At 49.9% G+C, this 18,773-nt stretch overlaps 7 protein-coding genes across 7 annotated transcripts; 5 read left to right on the top strand and 2 right to left on the bottom strand.

Moving 5' to 3' along the window:
• Positions 1-448: 448 nt before the first annotated feature.
• Positions 449-2,167, top strand: N7525_005181 (FMN-dependent alpha-hydroxy acid dehydrogenase; the record flags this gene model as incomplete). Its single annotated transcript, XM_061213305.1, has 5 exons — positions 449-476; positions 538-596; positions 667-1,906; positions 1,956-2,029; positions 2,081-2,167. The coding sequence occupies 5 exons, from the start codon at positions 449-451 to the stop codon at positions 2,165-2,167; spliced, it is 1,488 nt and encodes a 495-aa protein (XP_061070326.1).
• A 576-nt stretch (positions 2,168-2,743) lies between these two features.
• Positions 2,744-3,990, top strand: N7525_005180 (nitronate monooxygenase; the record flags this gene model as incomplete). Its single annotated transcript, XM_002565049.2, has 5 exons — positions 2,744-2,864; positions 2,912-3,442; positions 3,489-3,517; positions 3,566-3,828; positions 3,882-3,990. 5 exons carry the CDS (start codon positions 2,744-2,746, stop codon positions 3,988-3,990), a joined length of 1,053 nt encoding a protein of 350 aa, XP_002565095.2.
• A 592-nt stretch (positions 3,991-4,582) lies between these two features.
• On the top strand, positions 4,583-5,912 carry N7525_005179 (RNA-DNA hybrid ribonuclease; the record flags this gene model as incomplete). Its single annotated transcript, XM_061213304.1, has 3 exons — positions 4,583-4,784; positions 4,860-5,418; positions 5,483-5,912. The coding sequence occupies 3 exons, from the start codon at positions 4,583-4,585 to the stop codon at positions 5,910-5,912; spliced, it is 1,191 nt and encodes a 396-aa protein (XP_061070325.1).
• A 505-nt stretch (positions 5,913-6,417) lies between these two features.
• On the top strand, positions 6,418-8,310 carry N7525_005178 (putative Na/H antiporter; the record flags this gene model as incomplete). The annotated part of the gene is made up of 5 exons (XM_061213303.1): positions 6,418-6,535; positions 6,588-7,261; positions 7,326-7,408; positions 7,459-7,867; positions 7,930-8,310. The coding sequence occupies 5 exons, from the start codon at positions 6,418-6,420 to the stop codon at positions 8,308-8,310; spliced, it is 1,665 nt and encodes a 554-aa protein (XP_061070324.1).
• Positions 8,311-9,223: 913 nt separating this feature from the next.
• On the bottom strand, positions 9,224-13,845 carry N7525_005177 (uncharacterized protein; the record flags this gene model as incomplete). The annotated part of the gene is made up of 3 exons (XM_002565052.2): positions 9,224-9,388; positions 9,447-9,635; positions 9,694-13,845. 3 exons carry the CDS (start codon positions 13,843-13,845, stop codon positions 9,224-9,226), a joined length of 4,506 nt encoding a protein of 1,501 aa, XP_002565098.2.
• Positions 13,846-14,325: 480 nt separating this feature from the next.
• N7525_005176 (uncharacterized protein) lies at positions 14,326-14,883 on the top strand (the record flags this gene model as incomplete). Its single annotated transcript, XM_002565053.1, has 2 exons — positions 14,326-14,342; positions 14,415-14,883. The coding sequence occupies 2 exons, from the start codon at positions 14,326-14,328 to the stop codon at positions 14,881-14,883; spliced, it is 486 nt and encodes a 161-aa protein (XP_002565099.1).
• A 1,808-nt stretch (positions 14,884-16,691) lies between these two features.
• On the bottom strand, positions 16,692-17,960 carry N7525_005175 (chitin synthase export chaperone; the record flags this gene model as incomplete). The annotated part of the gene is made up of 7 exons (XM_002565055.1): positions 16,692-16,906; positions 16,958-17,291; positions 17,347-17,440; positions 17,496-17,583; positions 17,657-17,747; positions 17,823-17,858; positions 17,931-17,960. The coding sequence occupies 7 exons, from the start codon at positions 17,958-17,960 to the stop codon at positions 16,692-16,694; spliced, it is 888 nt and encodes a 295-aa protein (XP_002565101.1).
• Positions 17,961-18,773: the final 813 nt, after the last annotated feature.

Genomic DNA, 18,773 nt, shown 5'->3' with positions numbered 1-18,773 from the left:
GATATCCGGACTTGATAATTTCAAGGAAGTTGGGTTCCGCAGGAGATTGAGATAGCGGACACCTCACGTGGATTGGAGGTACCTAGGTACCTACATGTATGTATAGGTGCCTATAGGTATGTAGGTACACTATATATATTACAAAACACTATATGCTAAATAATAAAACAATAAAACAATCTATCCTATTTTCTCTCCTTCTTTACATATAATACATCGAATATTTTCCACCAATAACGTGATACCAATTCCAATTCCTCGGCAATTGAAAATTCCCCAAAGGAAAAAGGCGGCCATGTTCCCCACACTCTCCAGAGTCGATGTATCTTTCTCCAATTTACTTCTTTTACCTTTCCCTCCTCTTCCCATTTCCTCTCGAATTACTCCGTCTCAACCTCTATAGAAACCATCCACTATCACCCAATTCACCCTTGCGGCGTGATTGAGAATGACGAAAGTATTCGATGCAGCAGAAGGTATGAGTACTCCGCACCGCTGTGAACCCCCACGCGGGATGTGTCGACTGACTGAAAATAGTCGCAAAGCATAACACTTCTGAGAGTTGTTGGGTGGTTCTGTACGGCAAGGTCTATGATGTACGCTTTCATGCTATACGATCCTCGTTGCGCATTGCACATTCCCCGGTCATGTCTGATTCCAATCTAGGTCACCGATTTCTTGGGCAGCCACCCCGGCGGTGCAAAGATCATTTTGAAACTCGCGGGCCAGGATGCCACCGAGGAGTATGATCCTATTCACCCGCCGGGTATTTTGGAGGAGGAGCTTAAGCCCGAGGCATGCTTGGGGACAATCGATGCTAGCACATTACCAAAGCAGCAGATCTCTGAACCTCAAGAAGAGATCGAGGGTCCACCACCTATGGAGAATCTTCTCAATTTGGACGAGATTGAGGAGGTGGCTACTAAGCAAGTGAGCAAGAAGGCCTGGGCGTACTATTACTCCGCGTCCGACGACCAGATCAGCAAGCGCTTTAATAATCAGGTTTATCGGTCCATCCTCTTGCGACCTAGAGTCTTTGTGGATTGTACAAAGTGTGAGCTGGACACGACCGTCCTCGGCCATAAACTGAAAACGCCTATTTATGTGGCTCCCGCGGCGATGGCCCGTCTAGGTCACCCGTCCGGTGAGGCCGGTATCGCAGAAGCATGCCGTAGCTTTGGAGCCATGCAAATCATCTCCAATAATGCTTCCATGACACCAGAGCAGATCGTCAAAGACGCTGCTCCGGATCAAATGTTTGGCTGGCAGCTTTATGTTCAGATTGACCGCAAAAAGAGTGAGACGATGCTTGCCCGCATTCAGAAGCTCAAGGCATTCAAATTCATCGTCCTTACTCTCGACGCCCCGGTGCCAGGAAAACGCGAGGATGATGAGCGGACGGGGATGACCGGACGGACCGCTGCCGTGCCCAGTGGCGTGAAAGCCGCCGAGCGCGCGTCAGACGATACCCCCAATCCAACCGAAGGATCTGGAGGTGTCGGCCAGCAATTGTTCGCAGGCACCGATCCTTCCTTGACATGGACGGATACTTTGGCCTGGCTTGCTACTCAGACGGATCTGCCTATCGTATTGAAGGGCCTGCAGACTCACGAAGATGCATACCTTGCATCCCTCCACACTCCCCAAGTTAAAGGTATCATTCTCTCCAATCACGGAGGACGCGCCATGGACACTGCCCCTCCGGCGGTTCATACTCTCTTGGAGATTCGGAAATACTGCCCCGAGGTCTTCGACAAGATCGAGGTGTATGTGGATGGGGGTATTCGTCGCGGCACAGATGCCGTCAAGGCTCTCTGCCTAGGCGCGAAGGCAGTTGGCCTTGGACGCCCGGCTCTATGGGGCTTAGCGGCGGGTGGAGTTGACGGCGTTCGTCGAACATTGCAGAGTAAGTTGACTGGGTATTCGGTCTGCTTCTATTTCTAACTCTGTGATAGTTCTGAACGATGAGATCAAGACATGTATGCGGTTGCTTGGAGTCGAGCGGGTTGATCAATTAGGGCTTCAACATGTAAGTGTCCTCTCATCACTTCGTCTTTTCTTCTACTAACTCTTCTCTTAGATCAACACGCGCGTTACCGAGCAGCAGATCTACGATGGTCCTACTGCTCTCGAACCCTTACGGCGCGCATTCCGTGCGAGACTGTAAGAGGAGCAACCAATGTTATATACTCCAAATGTAAATGTGTTTATCTTCATATAATTCGACACTTTCAATATCCAAGAATCTTTTCTCTTGGTTTCGCCCCGTTGGCCGTTGGCCCACTATCCACGCCACCTTAGCCCATCTCCACCCCCAACCCCTTCTCAGGAGAGAAGGGGAACCAAAAAAAGAGAAAAAAATAGTTTCCCTGGGAATCGAACCCAGAACCTTTCCGGAACACTTGCTTGAAGCAATTGTTAACGGAAAATCATAACCGCTAGACCAGGAAACTGATTGATGTGAGACAATGCCCATTATGCGCTGAAAAGACTTCTCGCCATTTTCTAAAGCCATTAATATCCTCCTGGGCAATCCATGGATGATCAAAAACATTATTCATCAAAATATCTTACCTAGGTATAGATCTTCAGATTGTCTTCCTATTATAAATTAAATATGTATTTACCTAGGTAGAATTGGACTGTTAGTAATGTACATATCTACCTAGGTACTTAACATTACCAAGGTACATCCCGAGCCATCTATTCCCCGCATCTCACTGTTCCCTTTCTCAATCTCACAATGGCTGCGAACATCCTACAATGGTTTCCACGTACAACCGCTCCGTTCATTGCTAATGCACCAATGTTTGGATTTGCCGATGCCGGCCTAGCAACTGCTGTCACAAAAGCCGGAGGATTCGGTATAACAAACCGGCCTGGTTGCAGATATCAGACTGACCATCTATAGGGTTTATTGGCGGAGGCTTTGATTTCCGATCTGAGTCCACCCAGCTCCTAGGCCTGGATACTCTTTTGACGAGTGCCCGCTCTGTCCTTGGTTTGACCGATGGCCAACCATTGCCGCTTGGTGTCGGTTTCATTACCTTCCAGCCAGACGGGTTTATTGACAATGCCATTCCCATACTCCAGAGGCATCGAGTAGCGGCAGTCTGGCTGTCCTTCCCTCAGGCTGACGCCGATCATCTTCCTATGATACAGGCCATTCGAAAGGCCCGGGAGAGTTCTGAGTGGGATATCAAGGTTTTTGTCCAGGTAGGAACTGTCAAAGCTGCAGAAGAGGCACTTCGGCAGGGGGTGGATGTTCTAGTGGTCCAAGGGACCGATGCAGGGGGGCATCAGTGGGCCCAGGGTGCTAGTTTGATATCCCTCTTGCCTGAGGTGCGAGACCTTCTGTCAAGGACTCGGAGTACAGACACTGCTATCCTGGCAGCCGGTGGCATTGTGGATGCGAGGGGCTGTGTTGCTGCTCTCGGCCTAGGTTGGTTGTTCCGTACTTTATTGTCGTAACTAGTTGACAGGAATAGGTGCCGATGGGATCGTTATGGGCACAAGGGTACGTCTTGCTTTTTCTCAGTCATGGGGCCTTGCTAATCGGGTCTAGTTCGTCGCAACCTCGGAATGCCCTGCGCCGTCTGAGATTAAGCAGACCATTGTATCGGGGGGTGATGGTGGAGTCTCAACCATCAAGTCCATCCGACATGATGTATTCCAGTCAACCGATCTCTTTCCGAGGCAGTACGATGGTAGGGCTGTCATCGGTGCTAGTTACCAGGATTCTCGGGAAGGGGTCAGTGATGAGGAAATCATCCGACGGTACAATGAAGCTAGACAAGCTGGCGGGCATCAGCGGAGGACAGTATGGGCGTGAGTATGCTTCTATTAGTCTCATGGGGTTTTCGTGTTAATGGCTTTGATAGTGGTGCGGGTATTGGAGGTATCAATGCGGTAGTCTCTGTTGAGCATGTCGTGCAGTCTACTCAACAGGAGGTGAAGGTGATATTGGAGCGGTTGAGGGCAAGATTTTAGCTCTATATGCCTAGTATTTATTTGTACGTCTCCTCTTGTTTTAGTATGAAAGCAAGATGTCGGTCTTATATTTGCAATATATACGGACCTAAGTATATATACTTGAACATCAGAAGCAGCACAAACTACACCATGAGAACAAGGTCAACCCAGCAATCAATCACCAACCCAAACACAGGCAATAATATATATACCGTCAAAAGTAGAAATTGGGTCAGGTCGAGATCGACAAACGCCGGACGTAGGCCGGACTGACTATCTCCCCCTCCCCTTCCCCCCTCTTTATCCTCAATCTCAATTCTCAAATCCTCGGCATTTGAAGTGACTGTCTCTACCTCTTAGTTTTCTCTCCCACAATCACACACCCTTCGAGCAAATCAAGATTCACGGCCGTGTTTGGTCAGCCTTGAAGTTGGGACCTTGGTGTTCCCTTCTGAGCTGCCCGCGATTTATCCCTCGATTTATTCCCGCCCGCCCAGTCACGAATACAACGTCGGATCGTGGATTTTTAAGTGGGATGTGCAAGAGGATATTCCCTACTTCTACGACCCTCACAATACTCGACTTGACACCCAGGGACGGCCAATTCGCGATGAATAAGACTACACCCTCGCCGAGCCCGGTCCCCAAAGCCTCCCCAGGCTCGAAACCCTCTCCCTCGCCGACCGCAGGCACAAAACGCAAGAGGAATGCTGCGGCAAAATACTATGCCGTCAAGGCGGGTCACAAACCGGGTATCTACTATGGATGGAATGACTGCCTGGCTCAAATAACGGGATTCAAGGGAGCAATTTGTGAGTGCGCTCTTCGCAGTGGTTCTTCCAATAGGCGTGCAAATTAGGCCAGAGACTGACACATAACCTCTTCAGTCCAATCTTTCCCCTCACAAGAAGCAGCCAACGCGTTTTTGAATGGTACGAAGCCCCCGGTCGAATCGCAGAGCTCGGAGAACACACGATTCTATGGAATCCAAAGGGGCCGGGTTACTGGGGTATACACAGACTGGACAACAGCACAGGAGCAGATTCGTGGGTTTCCGCGACCTCGATATCGCAAGTTCTCCACCCGCGAAGAGGCAGAGGAGTTTGTACGGGAAGGACAGACGCAGCCACCAGTGGGGTTCGGCGTGGCAACTGGGCCTCATGGGTTAACGACCGAGAAACCGAAAGACGCAGAAGGGGTCGAATTTGCGCCAGGCGAAGGCCCACTGCCGAAAGGAGCAGAAGATGGGTTTGACCCGAACGTCATTTTAGACCCAGCCACTGGCAAGGTGGTGTACAAGACTGCCCCCCAGATGGCAGCGACAAAGACACAATCAACAGGTATCCCAGGGATGCTCCGGATATACACTGACGGGAGTTCATTAAGGAATGGTACTCCACTAGCATCGGCCGGGGTAGGGGTATACTTTGGGCCTGGCGATTCAAGGTTCGTATATGCCCCCATATCTATATTTTCCACCATTCCTTCTAACTCCCGTCACTTATCCCAGCAGAAATGTATCGGAGCCACTAAAAGGCAGTCGTCAAACGAACCAGCGTGCTGAATTGACCGCGATCCTTCGGGCGATTGATATTGCACCTCGGCACCGAGATGTAACCATAATCACTGACAGTCGATATTCGATTGACTGTGTTACTGTATGGTTTATCAACTGGCGTCGCAACAATTGGATGACCCGGGACAAGAAGCCGGTTGAGAACAAGGACCTGGTGGAATCGATTTTGGTCAAAATCGAGGAACGAAATGACCTTAAGGTGAAGACCTTGTTTGAATGGGTTAAAGGTCATAATAAAGACCCGGGCAATGAAGAGGCCGATAAATTAGCCGTTGATGGAGCCCAAAGGGGAGTATCTGCTAAGGTAGGGGCACTACATGTGGCCCAAGAGGTGCCGGATGAATTGTTTGATGAAGATTTTTAGGCATGTCATTGCGAAACAAAAGAGAGAGCATCCTGCATCTGTTCGAATAGTGATATAGCGATGTGTAGAATAATATACCTCGATAAGTCAATTGATATGTTATTGTTCCTATTGTTCCTATGTAAACATCGCAAGTCAGATGCCAAGACTTGGGATGTTTTCCCACAACGCCAGAGTTCTCTCCTTTTTCTCCTCTTCTCTTCTCTTCTCGTCTTCACCTTCATAGCAATACGGATGCTAACATTTGCTCTGAACCCCATTTCAGTACATCCAGATATCCAGATGAACTTGTCTACAATCAAACAGGAAATTCAAACTATGATTCAATAACATTTGCTTGTACTCTCGTTCAGCCTTGACATACAGACACTTGTCTAAGACTCTAGGTCCCAACTGATCTGACTCTGTTGAATCCGACATATTCATCTTAGTTAACACACTTGGGCTCTCATCGCCCTCAAATACAACTCAGAACATTTTCAAGCGGGATATAGTGCAGACCAAAATGCCGACACTCGCTTTGATCGACTTCAACATTGTCTGCGCGACGCTCGGGGGCTTTATTTCCCTCTTCGGGCTAGTCTCGTACCTTTGCAAGGAGCAGTTCTACCTATCCGAAGCATGTAAGCGTTAAGTTATCCGAGTGGTATCACCACATTTGCTAACAGGAAATAGTAATCTCCCTGCTAGCCGGAGTATTATTCTCTCCTCATGCAGCCAATTTCATCAGACCAGATGACTATGCACTCCATTCAGAAGAAAACCTGGAGGCAATCACTTTGCATTTTACCCGCCTAGTGCTAGGTGTGCAGCTAGTCCTAGCCGGAGTCCAGCTCCCAAAGCGATATCTGCAGATCGAATGGCGGAGCCTAGGGCTACTCCTTGGGCCAGGCATGGCTGCTATGTGGATGTGCAGTAGCCTAGTAATCTGGGCTATGGTTCCGAATTTCAAGTTCCTCCATGCCCTGATTATCGGCGCATGCGTGACCCCAACCGATCCCGTTTTGTCCAACTCCATTGTCAAGGGAAAGTTTGCTGATAAACATGTTCCCCGTGAGTTGCAGAGAATTATTATCGCTGAATCTGGCGCTAATGATGGCCTTGGCTATCCATTCCTTTTCTTTGGGATCTATCTCCTCCAGTACACGGGGATGGCAAGCCAGAGCTATAGCGGTGGCGCTGGGAAGGCGATGGCATTGTGGGTCTACGAGACCTGGGTATACACGATTCTGTTAAGTATGATCTACGGAGCTCTGGTTGGTTGGATTGCGAGGAAGTTGTTGCACTGGGCAGAGGAGAAGCGCTATGTTGACCGGGAGAGCTTTTTGGTGTTTGCCATTGCTCTTGCAGTGAGTTTACCTCAACCCCCACCCCCCCAAAACAAAAAAAGTGATTTGCTGATCTCCCAAATAGCTGTTCATTGTGGGAACCTGTGGCTTGGTTGGGACAGATGATCTTCTTGCCTGTTTCATTGCTGGAAACGTATTCACGCAAGAGTAGGTCACCTCGACATGGGTTATAATATCTCGAATGCTAACAGAGACAGTGACTGGTTCCGCCTTGAAACCATGGACGATTCCCTCCAACCGACAATCGATATGCTTCTTAACCTGTCCGTTTTCATGTGGTTTGGAGCGGTCTGTCCCTGGTCATCCTTCCTGAACAACAGCGTGATTCCAATCTATCGGCTCATCTTCCTGGGAGTATTGATCCTCCTAGTCCGCCGCCTCCCGATCGTCTTCGCCATGCACAAGTGGATCCCGCAAATCGACCACGTCGCTCAGGCTGCATTCGTCGGCTTCTTTGGTCCCATCGGGGTGGGCGCTATCTTCTACCTGTCAGTCAGCCTTGAATTCCTGCGCAAGATCCAAGTCGAGGGCGAAGTCCCAGAGGATGTAAAGCAAGTCATGGAGACCATTCAGGTTGTGGTCTGGTTCCTAGTAATCTGCAGTATTGTGAGTTCTCCCCGATCAAATCCCACATCCTCCTACTTTACTCATCTTCTAACCAAATCCAGGTTGTGCATGGCCTCTCAGTCCCCGTTGGGAAAGCCGGCTATAACCTCCCAGCAACCATCTCCAACGTCATCAGCATCAGCACCAGCACATACGAGGAACGCGAACCGGTCCCCATCTCAAACACCAGTCACACACACAGCACGGCAACACCTCCCACAACGGCACCTCTCACAACGGGGGAGGATGCGAGTTACCGCAGCCGCAAGCGTGGTTTCCGGAGCGCAATCCCGCGCCCGCCCTTCTTTGGCATTGGTGGCTCGGTGATCCCTCCTCGTTCGCCGTCCCACCAGCCCGGCGTGGGTCAGCCCGATGAGCCGGAGAGACATGTTCAGCTGGTTATTCATCAGACTACGAGCGGGGATAGCAAGCCTCAGCCCTAGTTTTGCATCTGGAAATTCGACTGATCCAGGCGGCTATACTTTTACTTTGATTGGATATATATCCAATTGCTTGATCATCCGGTAGGGGAAGCGAAGTGTTGCGTATCATTATACCTCCTGCTTTTGCCCAGAATTTTAGACAGCATGCATAAGCATATTGTTTTCCGTGGTCCATTTCAACAGCATTATCGGGGGTTTTCCTGTGGGGTTGCATATTTAACCGTCTCAATATGTACAGCTTTGTGTATATGATGATTTATCCAAATGTGTACATAGTCAATACATAATCCCATTGGTAGAACGTCATCAAATTCATAGTGTATAAGTAGTACATAAGTGGTTTCATCAAGTTTGGTAAGGCCTAATACCAAGTGATATCGTCACAAGAACTCAGATTGGACAGTATGAATAAAGTAACTGCACTTGAAGTGATAATAACGCCATGCCATAAATATGGAAACTCGAGAGTGCAGGAACTAGATAGATACAAGGGAGACGCAACGAAGCTTTACACAGGCCTTAGATCACCCACAGCGCCATGCATGGAATGCCCATACCCTCATAGAAGATCTCAGAAGAGTAGCAAATACAAGTGGTGTGCATTGGTATCAAATGTGCCCAGGACATCCCGTTTCCCATGCCCTAACTAAAGGAAACTTCATAACCTCGTCAAGGTGTTTGACCTGATAGCCAAAGATAACCATTCCACCCATCCCGAAGGGTACCAGATCATGTTCTCTGATCGAATTCATGTGTTCTTTTTTTGGATTTGTTACTTTCCTTGTCATTCCTTCGATATCATTACACGTCATACCGAAAAGCAAAATGATAACGCCGTTGATGGGTCTGAGAGATCGTGAACTCATCTTGATTCTGAATTCATGATTGCAAAAGGCGAGAGATAAAACGCGATTTAAGACAGGCTGGTGTGCAGATCGCGGGCACGGCGAGCGAGGGGTGAAATAAGTCGCAGGATTGGGTCGTGCGGGTTGCGCTCAACGACTGACATATACAGGGTATTGAGGCGCTGGCTCATGATGTCCAGAATGCGAGGTGCGACTTCATGGAGATCGGTGTCCTAAAAAGCCAGAGTTAGTCAAGATGATACGAATATTTGAGATAGAATAATGACATACCCTGGGGTTCACGTTTTGAAGAACCACCTCGAGCCAGTGGAGGCGCTGGCCAATGTTGGTCTGCATGGTAGTGGTGACAGCAACGGCCACGGAGAGCATGACGATCGCAGAAAGTCGGGACAAGTAGGCCGGAGAAATGTGGACAAAGAAGTTGTCGAACAGGTCAGCTTGCTGGTTCGATTGGAGCCACTAGGAAATATAAAGTTAATAGGAACATTCGAATATATGGGAGTGATTTTAGACAAACCTTGATAGTGCCCTGCTCGTAGTGACCAGTATTGATAAGCTGGACGATATCCCCCATTTCGATTTCCTCAGGGGATCGCGCGATAGGGGAAGCGACAGGAACCGGGGCCGGGGCCTGAACCGGGATAGCCTGAGGCTGAAGCCGAGGCTGAGATAACGGCTGCGACATGCGCACCTGATTCTCACTTGGCTGTCTAGTCGAAGAGCGCTTGTTGACGTTCAAGATCTCACGGTGGGGGATCTCGTGCTGCGGGCTTTGGCTCTGCTGAATTTGGTGGCCCTGGTTCGCGGCCAACAAAGAAACGGTTTTGGACAAGCCACGCAGGGCGGCCGACATCTCCTCGATCTTTGCGGTATCACTCTGGCGCTGGGTTTCGTAGTGGTTGATCTGGGCCTTGAAATGGCGTTCCATATCCGACTCCACCTTCTTTGTGGTACGTGCCAAGCTCTCAAGCATGGGGGCAATCGAAGACTGCATGACCCGGGTAACTTCTGTCTCGATGCGAGGTGCAAGCTTCTGTGCAACCGAATCGGAGACAGCCTTCACCACAGGGGGCTGCTGCATAGCATTGATGACAGCCTTGGGAAGAACCTGCCGCAACTCCTCATTGAACGCGCCTCCAAGCTGTTGAGAGACGGCGCCATTAAGCTGCTTGTTGACTGCTGCAGAGGTGGCATCGGCGATGACAGGAATAACATCGGCCTGGATACTGGCAGAAACAATACGCGCTAAGTTCTTCTCGACGTTGTCGGAGAGCGTGCTAGAGACAAGGCGCAACACTTGGTCTTGCTTGGCTGACGAGGCAGCATCCCAGCTGCGACGTTCATCGTCGAAGCGACGATGGAGGTTCTCGAACTCATGGCCAAGACTCTTGTTGAATTCGCTTGAAACACTACCCTGCAGGGTCTGAATGTGTTTGCTGAAAGCTTCGTTCGAGAAACCGAAACCAGGCACGGCTTGTTCGGCGGCCTGAGTCGCACCCATCGCCGTAGTAGAAGAGGCAAGAGTCTCGAACTCTTTGGCAGGGGCGGAGGGGACCGGCAGAGATTCGACACCGGTAGTAACGGATGGCTCCTTTGTCTTGGCAGCTTCGGCGGCAGCGGCAGCCTTCTTCTTCTTCTTCTTTTCAGACTTCTCAACCACGACAGGTGCCGCTGCTGGTTCAGTGGGCTCTTCCTTCTTCTTGGCCAACTTGGTAGGCGAAGCGTTACGCGAAGGAGCAACGCCAGAAGCCAATTCTCCAATCTCTGGCTTTTTCACCGATTCCTTGGGACCAACGCGAGACTGGATAGAGGCGGTGTCACCGTTCACAGACGGATCGTCGGTGGCGTATGTGGGGAAAGTTTGGAGATCGCTGATTTCAATCAAGCCGTGCTCCAATGCATCGATAGGGCGAATAACCTTGTTATCCGCAGTCCAGCCCAAATCCTCCTTCTTGATGTTCAAGCAGGTCACACCGCGCGAGTGCATAACGTAGAGCTCAAACAGGGGACTTTCCTCAGTGCCGCGCTTGTCAGTAGCGGACTTGGTGATAGGGAGAAGCTCCAAGCTTCTCAACTGACCCTTGGAACCGAGAGAGATCTCCCGAATTCCACTCAAGCAAGCAGTAGACTCGGGCTTGGGTAGGGTGTTGTCCTTATCGTTGAGGTCTCGGATGTAGGCTGCCTGTGACATCTGAGGCAGATTGTACCGAGGAGCCGAGAGGTGAGCAAAGTAGATAGAGTTACGTGTGGGATGTCCAACGACAATGACCCCTGATGATGGGTGATAAGCCACGCTGCAGATGGCATCGGACTCGTTCTCGTGCGGGAACTTCAACTCCTGCACGGCCTTGCCCAGCCCAATATCCCAGAGCTGCAAGGTGTGGTTTTGCTTGAGACCAACCAAAACATAACGGAGCGCCATAGATCGCGAATAAGCGCGAAGCTTATCGAGGAACAGCACCGAAGTGGGCCAAGACTTTTCGGTGGGGGAGCCCGTGACAAATGTAGTCAAGGGCACCCGGATCTCCGCAGGAGCAGGGCCTTCCACAAAGCTCGCGTCGTTAAGCATATCATGTATATCCCAGAAGCGCAGTCGGCCAGTCTTGTCCAAAGAGGCGATGACAGAGTCATCATCACTGAAAGCGAAGTCTTTGCCGGCTTTACCAGTGGAGATCTTCAACGCACGCTCCTTGAAGAATTTCTCAGTGTTAACTGTACGCTGAGCACCAGAAACGCCGTAGGTAGGGCTCATTGCTGCCTTCGGCGAAACAACGTAGATGTTCTTGCCCCGACCAATGGCAAACAAGTTGGTGTGACGAGTGCTCCGCTTGGCCCGCGTTTTCAGCTGGCCACCAGAGGTGTTCTCGTCTGAGGCCGGGAAAGGTGGGAAGATCAAGCTTTCACTTTCCAAGGCATCCATATCAAAGAAATCCTTTCCAGAACGCGAGATCAAGGCCCAGTATACAGAGCCGCTGACTCCAATGCCGAGGATGGCCTGGACCTCTGAGTCACCAGCCGCAGTAGGAGCTGTGCACAAGGCAACGTTGAACACTCGATCACGGGTGGAACGGAACACCTGTCGGTCACTACCGTCATCCTGTCGAATAATTCTGATGCCACCAGTTTTGGCGAGCGCGTACACAATGTATTCGGATGTAGCCGCAGTCAACGAGCGGTCAAGCTGATCGAACTCCTTCTTCAGACGAGCAATATCCATGACATCGTCATCCCGGAAGGTCGTGAGTTTTCCAGACGTAGCTTTAACAGCAATGGAGATAAAGGGTCTCATTGGGAAGTTGTGAACAGAGACAACTCGTTCTTCTTCCTTTTCAGCACTGTCTTCCGCACTCTCCCAGCTGTCAGCTAGAGCCTCGGTGTTCTCAGTCGCCTTGGGGGCAACCGGAACCGCGGCAGGTTCTGTCTTTGCGAGCTCGTCAACCTGGGTCAAGCCTGCCGCTTCTTTAGATTCAGCAGCAGTCTCGCGCATATGACTAGCGGTCGATGAAATGACTGCTTCAGAGGGTTCCTCCTGGGCAGTAGAAACAGCAGCCTTGGCTTCTGTTGCAGCTTCAGCTTGAGGCTCATCGCCACTGAGAGAGCGGCCAATCTCATCTACGAGACGACCAACGACCTCATGCACAGCTTCTCTCTGACCTTCACTCAAAATTGGCGACTGGGTTCTCTCCTTGGGGGCCGCAAGTTCAGGTGTCTGGGAAGGCTCCAGCTTAGCAGAAACATTGATTTTTTGCTTCTGCATGACTTCAACAGCTGGACTCTGGATGCCAGAGGTAGACTGGGGAGACTTGTTAACAGGAGAAATAGCGGCCAATTGGTCAAACGGATTGACATAGGTGAACATTGAGTCCTTCGAGTTGGGCGATACGACCGTTTCCGGGTTCGCAGGCGCCTTGGGATTCTCATCCACAACTTCCATAAAGACATTCTTGGCTGCCTGGTTCTGATGTTCATCAATGGCAGCCTGCATATATGGTGCCTGCTGGGTTGAAGTCAGCGCCGGTGATTCGGCGACAGCAGGTTCTGGCTGAGAACGGTTGAGCAGGCGAAGTAACATATCCTGTGTGTTCTCATTAGGGCCCTCAGGCTGACCAGACTGGAATGCCGGGGGAGGGGCAGCGGGCGCAGCCGTAGGGGCCTGCTGACCGAACAAAGTAGCAACTAGGTCAGACGCGGAAATATTTCGTCCGTGTGACGCAGGAGCTCCCTGAACCGGCGGGGACTGCAGGTGCTCGGAAGGTGCAGCTGGGGCCTGCGGCTGGGGGGAAGCACCAGGACGCTGGCTGAATCTGAGAAGATTCAAAAGGTCCACAGAGCCTGGGTTGGCGTGCTGTGGTTGCGGCTGCTGGGGCCATTCGCCCCGAGGAGACGGCACGTTAGGACTCAAGACATCAGAGCCCTGATGAGGGGGAACATCCACTGGGGCAGGACTTTGGGTGGTCGAGGTCACCGATGGATGTTGGTAGCCATGCGACTGGGGGTGGGGGTAGCTCTGGCCATCGTAAGGTTGCTGCTGAGGGTGCGGCGGGAACAGACCGGGCTGGTAGTACGATTGGCGCTGGGCCTGAGGATTATCCTGGCCAGGAGTGTTTGAAGGAGAAGGGCGGGGCCGGATACTGGCTAAGAGAGCCTGGAGATCGGTGGGGGTGGACATTTCTGCCGTTACGCCGTGGTTACAGGCGACCTCCGCCGATAGGATCCAAGCTTTGCAGAGCTCTCAGAAGCTCTCTTTCGAGAGGGCCAGAGTATGAAACTGGGAATCAGAAAGGCTAGAAAGGCAACAAAAGAATAAATGAAAGGTAAGTACGAGAAAAGAGAGATGAAATTGAAGAACGTGGTGAAGTAGAGAGGAAGGGTGAAGGAGAGAAGAACTCTCTGTTCAAGCCGTGGGTGTGGCTGAGCCTGCCGAGTTGTGGCGGACTGTGGCTAGTGTTATTTCTTGCCCGATTCGCGTCATTAATGTATCGGATTACTTTACTTCTTCTAGCCCACTTTCACTTTACTGAGTTCGAAGGTGGTGAGCTCACTGGGATAGTTCATCAGGAAATTCCAATATATCAATTACGTCAAACGACGCTTTTGTCCACCTATCTGCACCTTTCCGCCATCAGGCCAGCGCCCGCAAAACCTCATCATGTTCTGTCTACGAAGGTAAGAGAAGCAACCAACAGCAACAAGCAGCAAAGCAGATGATTAGACTAACCCAAATAAACTATACTGCAGCTGGCTACCTCTCCTTTTCATTCCGACCAACGCCTCCCCGCTCTTCATCATTTCGTTTGTTGCCTTGACATACATCATCCACCGGCCATGTATTTACTGCTCCGCATTGCTCCTGATTCTCTTCGTCTCGTCATGTCATTGGTCAGACCGATGCATCTTCGACCTACGGAGTAATTGGTTTGCACCACGCTATACCTCAGAACCTGGCGATTATGCTCTCTCGGGCAACGCAACATCCGAAGCGACAGTGCCTGGCGATGGCCTGACGGGATTTGTTTTCGATGCTATGAACTCCACCGCCAAAGCCTTGGCTGGTGCTGCGTTGGAGGGCGTCCAGCAACGACTTTCTCCCAGTGGAATGGAGTCAAGGCCCAACGAGTGGACAGGAGTTGGGTTGGAGTGGATGCGCAGCCTCTTGGGGAGACGGGAGTGGACTCTTCCATGTGTCGATGTCAAAGTTCGACTATGAAGTTGCAAAAAAGTTTTGATTGAACATGGTTTTCTTGTTGATATATTCAAACGAACCTTTGATTTCACATACTTTATTTACGATCCTTGTGTTTTCAGTTCATGTGCAGGTCTCGATACCCTCCCTTGAAAGCTCATGAATAACCATTGTACATAACCCATTCTATACTAATTTATCGATCATTGAATGACCTAGCGTTAAAGATATAGATTCTTCTGCTGTTGTAACTCAACCATTGTGATGACTACATACGACATCATGCGAGGGAAGACGTTGTCTAGCCTTGGTCTAGCCCTCACCTATACGTCCCTCATACTAATATAAGTATTGCCGCCGACAAAGACGAAAAGAGCAGAAATACAGCTAGAATTCCTACGGGAACGGGACTGACTGCTATGTATGCACTAACTATGACATGCAATGACAAGATCCCCAACTAGCAAGCAGCTGGGGGCCACATGGCGTTCACCAAGAAGGAGGCTTATCGTCGCCATCATTTGAACCCGGACAGAAACCGAGTTCAACCAGCATATCTTCAATTGCTGGAACACAAGCAACACATGAGCAGATCTAGACTCGGGTCTTAGTTTCTGTCCCCAAAGCAAACTCGACGAAGGCAGAAGGATATACCTGGGTCACGGAAGTCGTCAAACATTTCTGCAGAGCAGCGGGATCGCCATTGTTTATAGCATTAGCAATGCACCTAAGTTCGGCCGACAAGTTGAGACAAGCAGCGAGACTACACGCCTCTGGGAGGTGCCGAACGATATCTAGATTATGTTGCCGCACTGTACGTATACTTTGTATTAGCATGCTAGCTTGCCCCAATTACATGCGAGGAGTTGAGCTTATGGAAAGAGGTCTGTACAGGTGGTCTGGACATGGGTATTATTAGCCACCGCAGCTGTGCCTGCAGCTGAGGCCAACCCCGAGGCGAGGACAAGAGTGGTCATATTGAAACGCATATTCAAGAACCTTTGCAGAGGATTGGAAACAAGTAACCAAGAGGGATAAGTTTGAATTTGGTACCTATTGTGTTATAAATGGACGAGCTTACGCTGTTGAATTAAATAGCTGCTTATAATATTATATACACCGAAGTTTAGGAGTCATTCGCAGCAAAAGACAACGACAGTCATCTCTCGGCTTGAATGTCACATTGGTGGCCAAGTGATAGATGGGCATATAGAGCGATGTGTAAACCAGAATGCCCAGGGGTCACACTGAGTCGCATTAGAAGGCTTGTCTTTCCCCAATGTCCGTGTCGGGGTAGATAGGTAGCATCAGAGACTGCCTACCCTAAGAGACTAGAGGTGTGTTTCCACAAAAGCCTTCCCATGAATGATTTGGTCTCGTGATTGGGAATCGGCAGTTTTAGTCATGGTTAATGAAATCGGGAAAGGGCGAGGTAGCTAAAGTCGATTATTTGACATGGTTACAACTAAGTACATGGTGAGAGGCATCTGTCATTAAATAAAATAACGGATAAAGGCCGACGAGAAGGTGGTCGACCGGAGGACTGGGAGCTGGAAAACTCTAAGAAATTCATAAAACGTAGATGGGCTGGAACGATTCACAAAGCAAGGCATGATAACCACCGTAAAGGTAAGAGATGGCAGATGAATCGTGAAACATGACTTAAGGAAATGGGGTATCACAATGTCGACAATCCCAGTTCAAGATCAAGATTCGTAAACAAGCGTGAAGAAAGTTATGTATCGCCGGAGAATAATTAGAGACGTTGAAATTCGCACGCAAGAAACCGACGAAGCAAAGTCATAGATGTTGCAAATGGCATGATTATCAAATCAGTTGTAGCCACCACCACCCACGGGCAGAGGCCAGTCGTCTTCAGTGATACTACTCCAGAAGGCCCAGACCCCGGAGACAGAAAGGAGGGTGAAGAGGGTTTCGAATAAAGCTCCATTGATCTTGCCGTCCGAGGCCTGGCACAAGTGGGTGCTGATCACATAGTTGAAGACCTGGCCAATTGCGAACAACAAGCCAGCACCGGTGAGATACACTGTTGCACCGTTAGCACATGTCTGTTTTGAGCCCAGTGTGATGTACTTACGCATTGGCCGGAACTCGCCTAGGACCCGGAGCACTAGTACGGCTTCCAGGAGGTAGAACAAGACAACGCAGATGAGTGGGAAGAGTTGGTACAGAACATAGAGGGCGATGTTGCGATTTGGTGCGTCATAGCTTGACTGGAAGCGGCCAGTCCAATCGAATCCAGTGTCCAATGCAATATAGCCTGTCCCGATGAAGAGGGCCACAGCAGATGCGCTGATGAGACCGATGGAAGCTGCAGTGCCGTCATCAAGCAACTGGAAGCCGACGAGTGCGTTCATGAGGAGGACCCAGCAAGTAGCCGTGATCGCGGCAATGTGTACTGCAGAAAACCCCTAGATGGTTTTGTCAGCCGAGGCCTTGAGTCTATCTATCCTGTAGAAATCCTACCTTTCGGACTGCGTCGCTGAGCGGGAAGCCGCCTACTGTGAAGATCTCGCAGACCTCAACAATGATGAAACCGAGCAAAAACAATTGCATTTCCCTGCGCACACCGCCATGTCAGCTGATATTCCTATAGAGAACAATATATCCCATACCTCCGGCCGACCGCAGCGTGTTTCTTATCCGATCTCCATATCATACCCACGGTCAAGATAATGGCGATGAAGGCCAGTAGAATCGAGCCTATCAGAAATTAGCAACGATCCTCGCATTATTTGGTCCCAATGGCATCAGCCTCGTGCCTCATATATCGTACCTAAGTTCCGAAGGTGCCTATCCCCACTGAGAGGAATGCCGGTCAGATCGCACGCGCCGAAGGCATCAGTCGCGGTTTGATTGGTGAAAAGCTGTAACCCACAAATGATACAGTCAGTTAAGAATTCCAAGCCATTATAAGGGGGTTTCAAGAAGATCTCACTCACATTGCAGACTGGTAGGGTTGAGTCGCGACAGAAGTCCTGTGGTACCCATACGGGTTTGCGGTCAGTATCTGCTTGGAGGTTCAGTCTCCAGGTACGATCTGCACTTACGTGAAAGTTCCCGAATTGAGTGGACCCCATTGCGAATTGGAATCTTCAAACGAGAGATGGATAAGTATGTGAGGCAATGTTGAGAAGAGACTGTTGAGACTTGAGAGTTCAAGATGGGGGGCGTCTTGACCCGCGCGCAGGATCGATCCAGATCGGTGGATCTCTAGTGAAACCAGGTTCAGGTTGAAGTTGAAGCAGAAGCAGAAGTAGAGGTAGAAGTAGTAGAGTGAAACTATGTAACTGTGTAGCTGTGTAGCTGTGCAGTGTAGAGCGTACTGCGAGGGGAAATAAGAAAGCTGATTCCCACGGGTTACTCGGGGGACTCACAGGGCTGGCGCTAGTGTGGCTTAGAAAACAAAAAGACCTGAACTTCCAAGTTTTCAGGTCGAACTTCGATCCAAATCAATTCAAATCGATTCAAATCGACTTAAATCGACCAAAATCTGAAATCCGATCAAAACAGATTGAAAAGAGTGGCAATGGTGGTTCCTTGGGTCCAGTCACTAATAATAGTACTCTCTTCCGATTAGGTATCAAGTATAAAATTGCTGTGTGTAGAGAACGCAGGCTCTTGTGATATTATAGACACTTGCAGGTCTCCCTAGATCTGGGATATTTGTTATATTTGTTATATTTGTTATTCTTTTCCTTTTTCTTCTTTTTGATAAAGTGGTTTACCTCAACCCTTGCCGAAGAACATATGGTCGCCAGGTCGACCAGATGGACTCAGGCCACAATTAGCAAACACATACAATTTTCTGAATTTTGCTTTGATAGAGTACTGGGCCATTGGGATATATTTATACGATCATGTTATGTGCCTGCGTTGTACCGTTACTCTGT

This window comes from Penicillium rubens, assembly GCF_028828025.1.
Source record: "Penicillium rubens strain IBT 27055 chromosome Unknown utg000002l_segment0_segment0, whole genome shotgun sequence".
NCBI lineage: Eukaryota > Fungi > Ascomycota > Eurotiomycetes > Eurotiales > Aspergillaceae > Penicillium > Penicillium rubens.
The sequence above is the reverse complement of the archived record's forward strand: the minus strand, read 5'-3'. Positions and strand labels throughout refer to the sequence as shown.